The sequence below is a fragment of the Toxotes jaculatrix genome, chromosome 16, assembly GCF_017976425.1.
Source record: "Toxotes jaculatrix isolate fToxJac2 chromosome 16, fToxJac2.pri, whole genome shotgun sequence".
Classification (NCBI taxonomy): Eukaryota; Metazoa; Chordata; class Actinopteri; family Toxotidae; genus Toxotes; species Toxotes jaculatrix.
The window spans coordinates 14,226,007-14,239,492 of NC_054409.1; the positions used below are offsets into that span (position 1 = coordinate 14,226,007).

The 13,486-nt window shown below is 40.7% G+C and overlaps 1 protein-coding gene across 2 annotated transcripts; it reads left to right on the forward strand.

The window, feature by feature from the left end:
* Nucleotides 1–179: 179 nt before the first annotated feature.
* On the forward strand, nucleotides 180–12,614 carry rbm18 (RNA binding motif protein 18). Of its 2 annotated transcripts, none has more exons than XM_041059247.1 (6): nucleotides 180–377; nucleotides 1,243–1,356; nucleotides 5,880–6,006; nucleotides 6,938–7,024; nucleotides 10,418–10,518; nucleotides 11,696–12,614. In XM_041059247.1, exons 2-6 carry the CDS (start codon nucleotides 1,250–1,252, stop codon nucleotides 11,877–11,879), a joined length of 606 nt encoding a protein of 201 aa, XP_040915181.1. In that variant the 5' UTR covers nucleotides 180–377; nucleotides 1,243–1,249; the 3' UTR covers nucleotides 11,880–12,614. The 2 variants fall into 2 exon arrangements, with proteins under 2 accessions (XP_040915181.1, XP_040915182.1); XM_041059248.1 differs by having other exon boundaries at nucleotides 6,938–7,018.
* Nucleotides 12,615–13,486: the final 872 nt, after the last annotated feature.

Below are 13,486 nucleotides of genomic sequence, written 5' to 3' on the forward strand. Positions count from 1 at the left end.
GTCCGGGTGAGTGTTTGAAACTATACACGGGTTACACCGCACGAGCGGGGTTCCTGTCTCAAGCTGAAGCAAGTAACCGCATGACCCAAAGAGACATCGGGGGGGTGGCAAACCTTAAACCGAGTGCCTCCTCATTACTCCTCATACAGCTAAACAAACTACAACATCACCCTGCGCCTTTGTTGTCAGGCGGTGACTGTTCATCGTTCGAGCTAGCTAAACTGATCCGTTTTAAAGGAGGAAAACGTAAAGGGAAAACAACATAAAATGATTAGTATTACGTTTTGACGCAGCCGAATCATCCCGAAAGTGGGATCAGTAGCAGATTGAGTCGAACAAGTCAGTCGCCATAAGAGGAAGTTTGACAGAACGAGGAGGTAAACTGATACTATCTAAGCTAGCGAATGGCTAGCAACCCACTGCTCGCCTGAAACGGACTGTTAACTGTTTAGTGGATAAATTTAGATAATCGTAAATGGATACCCACTGGGTGATTGAGATTAGTTTCACCTTCTACAATTGGATCCATCTTAACCAGCTAACGCCAGCAACGAGCTGATAGTGGTCGGTCGATGAGCCTGCTATTTGCTAAGCTAACGTTAGCTGGTGGAAAGTCAGTGAGAGAACTAAATATTTGTTCTTTTTGACAGCGTGTTTCTCAAACGTTTTGGACCACCATCCCATTGTTGTTTGTATAAAACACGTTTACTGATATTTAGGTTATAAAGTTTTGGTTAAACATCAAACAGTGCGCTCTTGAAAGGGATCTGTCTGAGTGAACTGATTATGCCTTTTAAATTCATTGAGATGACTCAGATTAGATAGGAAACTGCCTCACCTCTTTCACTGTATATTCAGTTTCCATACTTTCCGTTGATGCTAACACCGTCCACGTTTGTAACGCTACTTATGTATTTAGGCTTTACTGTTTGACCTATCCAGGGCTCCTCCCTGTAACAAAGCACTGAGTCCTTGCACAGTCTTGAGAGTTGAATGTCTCTATGTGATTAAACACACAGCAGCTCAGATCTTTTCTGATCAGTTCTCTTAATGTTCCAGATGTTGTCTGATCAATCACGTAAACCCCAGTTCTTAGGGATACTGTTTGGTGCTAGCATTTCACTCCTCCAACTAACAGTTTACTTTTCTGAATTGCGGTTCCACACAGATAGAAATGTTAAATTTTCTCTGCCTTTTCTTAGTAAAGCTGATTTCTATGTCTGCTATCCCTGCCTCCCACAGAGTACACATGTCGTCTGCAGCAGAGACAGTGGAAAATGCCTCCATCATTTCAGAGAGTGTGGCCCATGACGGAAACCGCTTGTGGATAGGCAACATCGACCCCAAAATCACAGAGTGAGTATATCTACTGCGATTTAACAAACTCTAGCATCGTGGTGAATTTGTGACTGTAAAAAAAAACAAAACTGTTGTCTCAGATTAGATTAGAGCTGAAACTACCAGATCGACAGTGTAATTATTGCATCCTACAATCTATGGCGCCCCCCACGTTCGCCCCCCGAGGCGAACGTGTTTGCTCGCGTCGCTCTCAAACCCTTTGAATCTTGAATCTAGTCATCATTTAAAGACCAAAGTTATTAGAATAAAGAACAAAAACAAACACGTAAAGCAGGCAGCAGAATGAACAGCAAAGTTAGTGTTTGATTTTAGCAGCAACAAGTGTTCGACCTGAGGTGGCTGTTAGGCAGTCCATGTTATGAACCTGAAGCAGTGCTTTTTAGCATGCCCAGCTCTGCCTCATAGAGAGGCAACACATTGTGTGTTCAGATATGATTGATTAACTGTGTGCGTAGCGTGTGTGTGTGTGTCGCAGGCTGAGACTGAGCAGACAAGGCTGGGTGTGTGAAAGAGAGGCAGCGAGGCGTGGAGACCTGCTCTGCTAAGGAGTAGCCGTCATTCCTCACTCACCTGCCCTGTTTACTCTCTCTGTGTCAGTCTGGAGCTGATTGTGTGTATGTGTGTGTCTGTGTGTGTGTGTGTGTGTGTGTGTGTGTAAGCATGTTTAAATACACAGTTGATGTTTGGGTGGCAGCTGGTAAAGGTGCAGGCTTCAACACACTGAGGTGTCTGTTCATTATTAGTGTCTCGCTTTACACAACATCATGTATACAAGCAAACATCCTTCAGTTGTTGCGTTTTTGTGTGCAGTCGAGTGTGCAAAACTCTATATGTGAGAATGGGGAGCACCCTTTTTCATACAATGTGATGGAGAGGAGGTAGTTTTCGGGGTGAGGGGTGTGTTTATGTGCCTATGGGGGCTGCTGGAGAATGTATGGGCCACAGCTCTGCTGGGAGTCTAGACAGGCGTTTCCTTCCCCTTTCCCTGCTCTGCTCTACTTCTCCTTAAATAGCCCACTGCTTCACAGTATGGATGGAAAACAAGAGAAATGCCTGTGGCCTCTGATGCTGATTGGGAAGATTAATTAGCTCCTGGATAGCATATGCAGTACTCCCTCTGATTTATCCCGGTAAGCCGAACCAAAACTCTGTGCAGAGGAGGAATGTAGACCTGAAATGCAAGGTGCTGATTATGAGTACATGAGGCCAAAACATCGAACAACACACATTGCTTTCAACATATAAATTGAGTATTGACTAAAACGATGTTTATTGCGCAAGAGTTTTTTTCAACAACAAATTAAAGACTTAAAATTTTGTGCCTCAAGTTGGTATCTGAGTCATTAAAGAATTTGATATGGATTTTTAGGTGTAATTATTTTGAAAATATGAATATAATTAATTCTATTAATATTATATAAAATTCTCCAAGAGGCATTGTTTCCATATTTTTAGCTATTTGGAAGCTCATCTGGTTAATTTGAATATTTAGCAATATTGAATGTCAATGATTTATAAAATAGCAGGAGGAGGAGAAATAATATTGTTGATCAGTGTTTTGACGGTATCCAGTTCTGCTCTGGTTGTTCAAGGCAAAGTATTATATTGATTAGATGTGATGAGGTAAGTAAGGAGCACTTTTATTTTGCTGTCCTCTCGTCTGACAGATGAATTTTGGCCTGCGTTATGAGTAACCTTGAGTTTCCTCCCTGGAAGAGGGATGAAAGTTCCCTGTAGGGCTCATAGCTTACAATGATGTGATTAAACCTGGAAAAAAAATTATTCCAAGCATGTGATTTTGAAAAATGTCTGTCTTTTCATCTTTGTGTTGCAACATCTCCTTTTATATTGACTCTGTGCAGCTCTGTTATGAGAGAACTGTAATCCTCGTGCTATCAACCTTTTAAACGCTCAGTAAAGAAGACTGATGTAAACCTTCCAGGGGACCAGTAATCAGTCACACGGTTTTTACTCTTCACTGATGAAATGAGAGCTTCTCATAGCTGAGATAGAAATCCCATATAGTGTCCTTGCCATGCTCACAGAGCAGAAACACAGCAGGTGTAACCGCAGTTTTCACCACATATTCATGTTTTTGTGCTTTTGGCTGCTCATAGAGGGAATTTCTCATTAGTGGTAATCCATCACCCTCTTCCCCTTTGTTCTCTCCCTGGCCCTCTTGCTACATTTGTGTATCTGGAAGTCGTCGTGATTTTTATGAAAGCACTTGTAACCACCATCTTACTCGGACTGCATTCAGACTCCTCCTCCTCTCTATTTTTTTCCCCTCTGACCTGCACTTTTCTCGACCAAATCTTTTGGCCCAGCTCCCCTTTCCTTCCTTCCTCCTCTGTGCATCCTAGCTCTTGTATCTTTCCTACCTGGCTTCTCACCTCCTCTCTTCTTTTGGCTTCTCCTTCTCTTCCTCCACCTTTCACCTTGCCATCAACATCCCCTCTCTGAACTTTACTCTCCCTCTCCCCCCACCTTTCCCTCCCTTTCCTCACCCCCTCTCCTCCTCTTCCTCCGGTGGTTTTTACAACCCCCAGGAGGAGCGGCCCATTGTGGTTTAGCTCACCAGCATCCAAAAATGTTCTTAGAGTGTCTGGCATCTAATTTCTCTCTCATTTACACATATACCCAAACATGCAGTATGCATTTATTTGCATATCTAGCAGTATTAAAAGGCAACACTTAATGCATTACTGCATTTTAGCATAGTTGCATTTGGTTGAAAGGTCTGTCTCTCTCATTTCCTGAGAAGTGTTGCAGAGGTTAAAAGGTGCACTAAGTGAAAAAGCAAACTATTTGAGTATCTGAGTATATATTATTGCATTGTAGAACAGTGCTATAGGTAATATGGTAAAGTTTATTTCAGTAGAGTTTTTCCTGTTTAAATGAGCCTAATGCAGGAAGAGCCACCTTTACATTGGAGGCTTAAAGGGTGTTGTCTGGGAAAAGCAGGAATTCTCCTCGGCCTAAAGCCCTCCAGGGAGTCGTAGAAAGGTGGAAGACATTAGTACAACCTGTAGCTTAAACCCACACGTCACCCTCAGTGTCCCACATTGAGTCCCATTCACACATTTAAATGCACACTAACGTCATACATTTCTCATTGTGGTGAGACACACACACACAAACGCTAAGCACTTCAGGATTAAAAATAACAATCAGCTAAACAATAAAAGCCTGAATCATTAATTCCTCTTGGACAGTTATACAAAACACCTGGGGTCATTCTGGGGCCTGGACAGTCACACACGTTAACCGCTCTGAAATAAAAATACAGGGAAATGTCCTCTGATTTTTTTTTTTTTTTTTAAATTTTAGGTGCATTTTGCGAAGTTTGCAAACAGGTATGGCTTATAGGGGTGTTGCAGTCTGTACTTTTTGGGCTGGTCTCATTTGTTTCATTCAACAACATAACAATGATTAGTCAGGAAGACGCGGTTAATAAATTAATCAACGCGCAGAAAATAAATCATTGCAGTCATTTTATGAGCAAAACGTCTCAGGATTGACTTGTTCTAGAATCTTAGTTGGTTTCCTAGTATTTGATGACAAGTAACCTGAATATATAATTGGAAACAGGTTATAGACCAAACAATTAACCAAGAAATTAAACTGCTAATTAATCAATAATGAAAATAGTCTTTAGTTGCAGCCCTATATGATATTTCCCATCAGATGGAACAATAGGCCTCAGACCATCGCACATTCTGCATGCACAAATGTAAGAATATTGCACATTAATATAATTTCATCCACAATAACTTTGACAGTTAAAGAAACTGAAAAAGCATCTGCTGCTCAGCATGCATGGGAAACATGCAGTCAGCACCTGGCTGTTTACAGTCATGCGCAGTAGCGATGAATATAGTCTACATGTGATCCTGAACCCACTGCTCTTTTCACACTGTCACAAGGAATATTATTTTCCCATGACAGCTAATGGTCAGTTACACATACACCTACAGACTCACACACACACACACACACACACTGCATATCTCTTCAATGACCACATATCTATGTTCATTTGTAGGCCAACAGTCTCAGGCAGGTCCACACAGCCAGTGGATGTTGTTTGTGCAGAGCTCGGTGCTCAGGGGGGATTTTAGGCTTCCTCTGTTTTATTCCCTCATTGTCCTGCTACTGTATCCTCAGCATTGTCTCAATAAGAGATTTACTGTCACTGGCCTGCCACACCAGCTGGCCTGCTGCTAAAAAGGTGTCAGGGAGAGAAAGCTGTCATTCTCATTAGCCCCACTTAACACATTCACATTCACAGACTGTAGGGTGGCAAATATAGTGTGGAACAGAGTTATGTGACCGTTTCACAGGGTGGGCTTACTGTCCATTGTGCGTGTTAGTGATCATAATGGAGATGTAGGGTAAATTTGATTTTGTATTTTCTCTTTTCATTTAATTAACACAATAAAGACTTAAAATCTCGACCTACATTTTTCTCATAATTTGACTCTTTTGTTCTCTCTGTTACATGATTTCTCTGCCGGCAGGTATCACCTGGTGAAGTTGTTGGAGAAGTTTGGCAAAGTGAAACAGTTTGACTTCCTGTTCCATAAGTCCGGGCCTTTAGAGGGACAGCCACGGGGCTACTGCTTTGTCAACTTCAGTACCAGAGAGGTAAATGCAAGATAGAAGTATATATTTTAGATTATTTATATTTAATTTGAATGTATATAATACTATTATATTAAGTATGTATTTTTGTAAAATGATGCATAAAATACAAAATTTTGTATTTTACCAAAAACTACATGGTACATGTGTCACTAATTTTTATTTATTTATTTTTTTAAGTGAAACTCTTGTCCTAACATTGGACCAATTCAGATTCTGCATTTTAAGGAAGGAATCAGTCAATAATGATAGAATGCAGATATACTGCTGTGTCTATACTGAAGGGTGTTACACAAACTCCTATCACAGCATTGGTTTTATCAGGTCAAGTGCCTTTATTGAGACTAACAATGCTTCTGGTTGTCAATGGGCCAAATGAGACTTCTTCGAACAGTGAGGACAGGATCGTGTGTCTAACTGAAGTGGAGCATATTTCTAAAAAAAAAGGGACTTAAAAAGAGTCCGCTCAGGTTCAGCGGGCAGTATTTGTTTTGGAGTGAGCCTGGGGATCATGATAAACATCTAGTTTCACAGCTAGTGTCTATCAGTGGGATATGAAACCCTCCCTAAAGGATTATACAGAGGAAGTGTGTGTTTATCTTACACACTCTTGCATGCTTAGACACTCACAGACACACACACACAGATAGAAGTGCTTCATTAATGTAATTTAACATCTAAGCCACTTACTCATTTGATTAGACAAAACTACATTTTCTCACACTGCCTCTCAAACACACAGCAGAGACATACACACAGACACACACATCAGTTGTGGTCTATCTGCAGGCAGAGTGGCACATCATCATTGTTTCTACCATCTCTCTATTGTGAGGACTAATGATTTAATGACTCGAGTGCAATCATGGTGGCTGATTTTTAATCATAATTGTAAAAAGTCTGTTCCTCTTTTTCTCTCTGTGAATGTCTGCAGGAGGCAGAAAGGGCGATCCAGTGTTTAAATGGGAAGCTAGCTTTGTCCAAGAAGCTGGTCGTGCGCTGGGCGCACGCACAGGTGAGGGTGAGTGTCCAGCGCCTGTTCCATTTTATTATAAAACTAAATATCTTATACATCCTGATGGCTCAGTGGATTAAGGCACATAAAAATGAATTTATGACACTGTGATTATGGCTGCAGTGTGTTGTCTCCTCTATAGATTGACAGATTATATCTGTGCATTAGAAAATTATATTATAATTCTTAAGATAAACTTTTTCGACTGTGCCAGCACTTGTATCAGTGGTAAACTATGATAAACATCTGTTGGATTTCATTTTCCCATTACTACTGCAGTAGTCGGTGTATGGAGAGCAGTGGGACGCCAGCACAGCTTATGCCTGTCTCTTAACAATGGACAGCCTACTGGCAGTGGGTGAAGGGATATCCTGTATAGAGACGAATCACGCCCTACACACACACATACACACAAACACATAGTAGAGTGAGGTCGAGGTCAATGCTGCCGCCTCTAAGACAACACGTTGTAGGATAAATCTGCTCACAGATTCAACGTGGCTGGGTTCAATCTACCATTGCAATCAAAAATAGCTCCTCTGGTTATTAATGCTGTTATAAACCGAGAATTTTATCTGTTTATATCCCAAATGTTCCATTAATACCAGTCTGTCTGTATCAAAAAATTACTTTTAAAGGTTTAATTCTTCCTGCTGTTCCTTAAGATTTACCAATGGCTGCAGTTCATTTCTAGAGTTTTCTCAAATTCAGTTCTGTACTACCAAAGCTGGGACTGGATTTGACACATTTTAATGAGCTAATCATCAGCCAGAATATCTTTTCCCAAGAAAAACAAGTCTTGCTGCATGGCCGAGCTACAGCTTGTTCGATGAATCTTGCATCGAACAAGCCCATCAACAACTCTGTCTTGGGGAGAGTGATTGGCTGCATGCTCTTACTTTGTTGAGCTGTTGAGTGACTAAGCAAGTGAGAGGCAGGACGGGGCATCTTTGTTCGGTTATCCTGTTACATACCAGACTGTTCCAGCTGTTGTCTGCTGGTGTATAACAGGATCCTTGACAGATAGAGGGTCATGGTTAATATGATTTTGTAACCACATCAGCCAGGTATGGGCAAAGCTGCACCACAAGAATTTGTTTCTTGTCCCTCATCACCAGTAGCGGTAGCTCTATCCAGCCTGCTGTCAAGCTGCTCGCTGTCGACCACCCTTTCTGGCTCACAATGCTGGGCTGTCGCTATTGGCGATGGCCCAATCCTACCCACCAGCTTACTGAAACTGGTATTGTGATTCAGGGTTACGATCAAGGACAAAGAGCTGAAGCCTTTACGTTGAGGTGCTGTCCCGATACTCCTGATGTTGTAAAATATGTGAACTCATCAGCCAGTGAAACTGCCACTGTCACCATTTTTTTTACAGTGCAATCTTTACTATACCAATAAGATTAGAGCGATTTTCCACCACTGGGACCAGCTCAGGTTCTGCTGAATGTGATATTTTATATTTTGGTGAGTCTGTCTTCACTGACTCAAACCCAGAAGTGACATGTCGGGATAAGTGAGTCAGAGAAAGTTGGTGGTGAAGTGGTTGTCACATTTCCAGGCTTACAGCTTGACTTTATTACATTGCTTTGAAAGAGAGAAAATCACGTTGACGAACATTTAAGCACTGATGTGTTCGGTCCAACTATTTACAAACATCCATGGATTTCCAAATCTACTATTTCAACAGTTTAACAGTTGTGTCGTAAGTCATTACCGTATTGTTATATATTTATCCATATACAGTTTAGCCACTCTGTCTGTTAAACAGACCACATTTAGATATTAAACGATTAGAATTAAACTATTCTAATAATCGATTAGTTTTCGAATAGTCTTTTTCAAAAATTCAAACATTTGAATATAAAAGTTAGAATATCTGTCTGTTTTCTTTCTTCTGTACAAATAAAGTGAAGATTTTTGGATTTTGTGGTGTTGATCACACAGTTTTGAGGGTCATTTTTCATTATTTTCTGACACTGCATTAGAACAAATGCTTAATCGACAGATTACTCCATTATAAACATAGTTTATAGTTAGTTATTTAATTGCTTCTGTAGCAACATTACTTGTATGTGTAACTGACTATAATCTGACTATAATTAAGAATCTCATCATCACTAACGCTCTGTGATAACATTCTTAACATTCCTGTGGCTGTATTCATCCTTTTAGTCCAAAATCCACTAAACAATATTATGTTAAACACTTAAGTCCAACTCTGGGCCTTTTACAGTGCAGGCTGTTTAAAATCTAATGTGCAACTATTGGGACATTTTTTATGCATTCCAGTTACATGCCTTTAGAAATAGGTGGAAGGGAAGGGTCCTGCCTGGTGGAATGGTCATTGTTTTAGACCTATTCTTGGCCATACATGTTATTTATTTCTTGGGAACAGAATGAAAGATTGTGTGTGTGCTTTTGTGCATGTATAGAATTAAATGTAATTCTACCAGCCGCAGCACCGTCAGATTATTTCTAAGCATCACATTCCTGCTGCTGCACCAAACACCGGAGCCTCTCATACCCATCATGTGACTGTTCTGTTTTTGTCTTTTTTTTTCTTTTTTTCTTCACAGGTTTCAAGAATTCTGTGTTGGCTGGTGGAGATGTTTGGAAGGTGCTTTTGAAAGGAATGAGTGCAGACGTTGGTTGTTGCTCTTCAGCTGCTCCCACTTTATCCTCCCTCATGCCTTAGGGTGTGACTGTGAGCTGGACACACGGTCCTGTTTGGTTTCTGTCTGTTTGACCAGACACAAACAAAATCAGTGCTACAGTTTAAAAACCTTCATCTTTGTGGGAGGAAGCTGGAGTTTGGTTCTCCAGAGAACTGCTGTCAGTATTTATTAGGTCGGATGGTCTCTACATGTCTGGCTGACATGATTCCTTCTTATTCTGCTTCTTGTTCTTTACTGGTATTGGTCCTGTTCAAACCTATCACTAAAATGTGTCTCAGGTGCACCTAAAAACAGATGTGATTGCACTCAAAATCTCTTTGACAGTAGAGCTATGACTCTGACACAAGCTCTGGTACACAAAAACAAGTGATGCCCATGTTTTTGTGTGTTTAGCAGGAACACAAATTCCAATCTTAGTAGTCACAACATTTTAGGTGCAATTTGACGCCGGGTGTGAGCTGCAATTCGTAAAATCAGCATCTAGACACAGTCTGCATTATATCTGGATGCAAGGTACTAGGTCTGAACAGGACTGATGTCAATCTTTAGTCTCTCACACTGACTGTCTGTTTCTATTTACCATGTGTATTCTTTGACTATCCACGTCTCTCTGTCTTACTTGTTATTTTACCCCTTTGTTTGTCTCTTCATCTGTCTGTCCATCATGTTTGTGTGGATCATTGTTTTGTTTTGTTTTTTTGGCCACGTATATCATCAACAGAGGTTTGAAGGTTTCCGTAACGACAAGATGAAGCCTCCGAGCTTGGAACCGTCGTGCAGTGGTGCAGCAGAGGAAGGACCCGTAACAACAAATCACCTCAGGTCGGTACAGAACACACACAACACTGTATACTTACTATTGTATTCACAGTATTTTCACTCCTCTTAGAGTATGTCCACACTATGATGGCAAAATTTGAAAACACTGTTTTTTTTTCCGTTTTGTACTCCTGCCCAGAATAAGCTGGTAGTTTCTACACCCGAAACCTAAGCTTTTTGAAAGCAAATCTCCACAGTGGATAAATCACATCTATCCAAAATTCTCACATTTTAGTGAGAACAAGGAAAACGGAACCTTTTGAAAACACTTACATAAGCCTACTCAGACATGGTCAGAAGCTGAGTGGCAGTAAAGCTAAGAAAAACAAAAGTGTTGTCTAAAATTCTTGCCATACGTGCCTTTAGTGAGACATTGTCCAAAATTGCGCACCATTACACCCATGTAAACAATTATTGCATCTTTGGACTAGCTATACAAACACCTCTACCTTCCATCTACCCATTTACCTTCACACATTCTCCCTTCTACTAAAGAGTGGTCCTGAAATTATCACAGGAGAGCTTGTGGGCTTGTTGGTTTCACCACAAACCTCAGTTCAAGTTGAGTTCATCTGGACTAACACTTCCAAAAACGTCTGGGTGGAAGTGTTGAAGTTCTGTCAAAGCACAATTTTAACATGTTCCATTATTGTGGCTACACTTGGAACCTAACATTCGCATATGCACCCACACAAGTGACATGGAGCAATGTTTAGTAGGTACAAGGCCTCTTGTGCTCACAGTGTCGGCTCTTTCCGACACAATCTGGTGTGTGTAGCAAATGATCGGCTAACAGGGTTCTTCTCAGGAAAGGCTGCACACTTCGTTTCTAGTGTAAACTTCAAAATCCTTCTCTCCGCACAGCACAGGGGAGGAAATATAAACACTCTTTTCCTGCTTTTTTCCCTGATGCCCCCTCTAGATGTTCCCTTTCACTCGCTCTCACATGCTCACTTGTTCCCTTGTTCACTCTTCCTCTCACCTGCACCAACTGGTAATTTCTTGCTTGCGCTCTTTTTTTCCCCTCATTTGTCTCTCCTCATACTAAGAGCACTAATAACTCCTCTTCTTTACCCCTTCAGCCTGAGCTGAGATCTGTCCATCACTCAGGTCGTCTCTCACCCTCTGCACCAACACTGGTATTTCCTCCTCACATCTCTTTTTTTTTTCTCCCCTCTAGTACGAGTGCTAAGATCCGCGCCATCGAGGCCAAGCTCCAGATGATGGAGGAGAATCCAGATGATGACTACTCGGGCCCGTCGGCCTACGTTTACAACAAACCGCCAGAGCGGAAACGCTGGGAGCCCTACTCTAAATCACACCACAATAACCAGAGTAGGCCCTTCCGCAAGTTTCGGAGATGACCCCATCCTCCTGCGCATTCTGGAGATCCCCCACCACCACCACCACCACACCCCAGCCACCACCTACACACAAACAGACTCTACACTTGATACGATACAGACTTTACACTACTTATCTGGGAATAAAAGATTTTTGAAGTTGTCCAAAATACTTTCGGAAGCTGGACTCTTTGGGGAGTAATCACAGCAATCAAGGACAAGTACCTGAAGTGTTTTTAGTTATTTTGGGTTACAGTATCATTAGTTATTGTTTAGGCTAAAGTATACCCCATACCTGACTGCTGTGCAGGTTTGGTCCCTCATCAGTCTGCTTTCTCACTTTTGCAGAGATGTAACGCAGGTGAATCACACGGCTGTGAGTCATGTGATGCATGGTTGCTATAGGAAAGAGAAATGTTCTATTAAAGGGGTCTAAATGTGGATTCCCTTGTTGTTATTGACATGTGTTTTTGCTTTCAGATCATATTATTTAAAAGAGAAAAAAAATTGATGGCCTTTTCAGTGTTTGTCTTTATTCAAGACATCAACGAAAGAGAAAGGAAAAAATTTATAACAGGTTTGTACTGTATTGTATTGTATTCCTTTCTCTTTTACTAATATTTTTTCTTTTTTGGATCCAATTTTTATACGACTGGTCAGATTCCTTTTATTAACTTTCGTGTGGTGTGTAGTGTGGTATTTCTCTTGCTACACTCTATTTTAATTTTTCAATTAAAAGAAAAATTCAGTATCTCATCTGCAATGTGGTGTTTTATGACATTTCATAGATTGCTCTCAAAGTACAAGATTTGATTATGTGAGTTGTCAGTAAACTCAGTGCTACATGTCGTTATTATTTAGCAACATTAAAATACTCTCAGTCCACACACTTGCTGATATTAGGGTGTTGGTTAACAAGAAATTTGGAAAACCAGCTGCATCTCATTAATGGCAGATGGCTCTCTAGAATACTAATGAAAGCAGATCCACCATTATCCACCATGGATCAAAAAATGTATGGAGTCCTGAAATATCACAGAATCTAAAAAAACATTTACCACAATGTGAAAAGATTTTCTATAATAATTGATAATCCTGGTTATTATTCTGTCCATTATGTTTTGAGCCCCCCCCCCCCCCGACATACTGAATATTAAATATTTTATTAATTTTTGTGCAGTCCCCATGAAGTTGTTGTAAATCATTTTGAATATTTTGTAGGCCTTTTGTAGATGGGTTTAATGTGGAAGCTCTGGGTTTTAAAATTTCTTGATTTCTGTGTGTTGTCGTACTGGAGCCCGGTGTATTTTGGGGTGATCTGAGCTGTGTTTGCCCGCCGGTGTGAGGCTATATAAACCTTGTTTTTTCCGAGGCAAAAGACAAAATGTTATGGGCGAAGTTAGAGTCTGAATTTGAAGAACGAATTTGCCAACCAAAGGTTTTCTGCAGAGCCACTATTTTTCAAGAGTTTGCAAAGAATATTAAGCTCACATACTAGGCTTATAGATATCATTGCAGCAGGATAGAATAATTATATATAAGATGAAAGAGCATAATTTAGTTTGCAGTGAAGAAATCAAATCCTACCTCTTGACGTTGCCCAGTCGTTTATTTCCTTTTAATTCCTT

Coding starts and splice junctions, on each gene's coding strand:
- rbm18 (XM_041059247.1), top strand. CDS start 1,250: ATGTCGTCTGCAGCAGAGACAGTGGAAAATGCCTCCATCATTTCAGAG. Junction 7,025..10,417: donor GGGCGCACGCACAGGTGAGG/GTGAGTGTCCAG, acceptor TATCATCAACAG/AGGTTTGAAGGTTTCCGTAA. Junction 10,519..11,695: donor GTAACAACAAATCACCTCAG/GTCGGTACAGAA, acceptor TCTCCCCTCTAG/TACGAGTGCTAAGATCCGCG.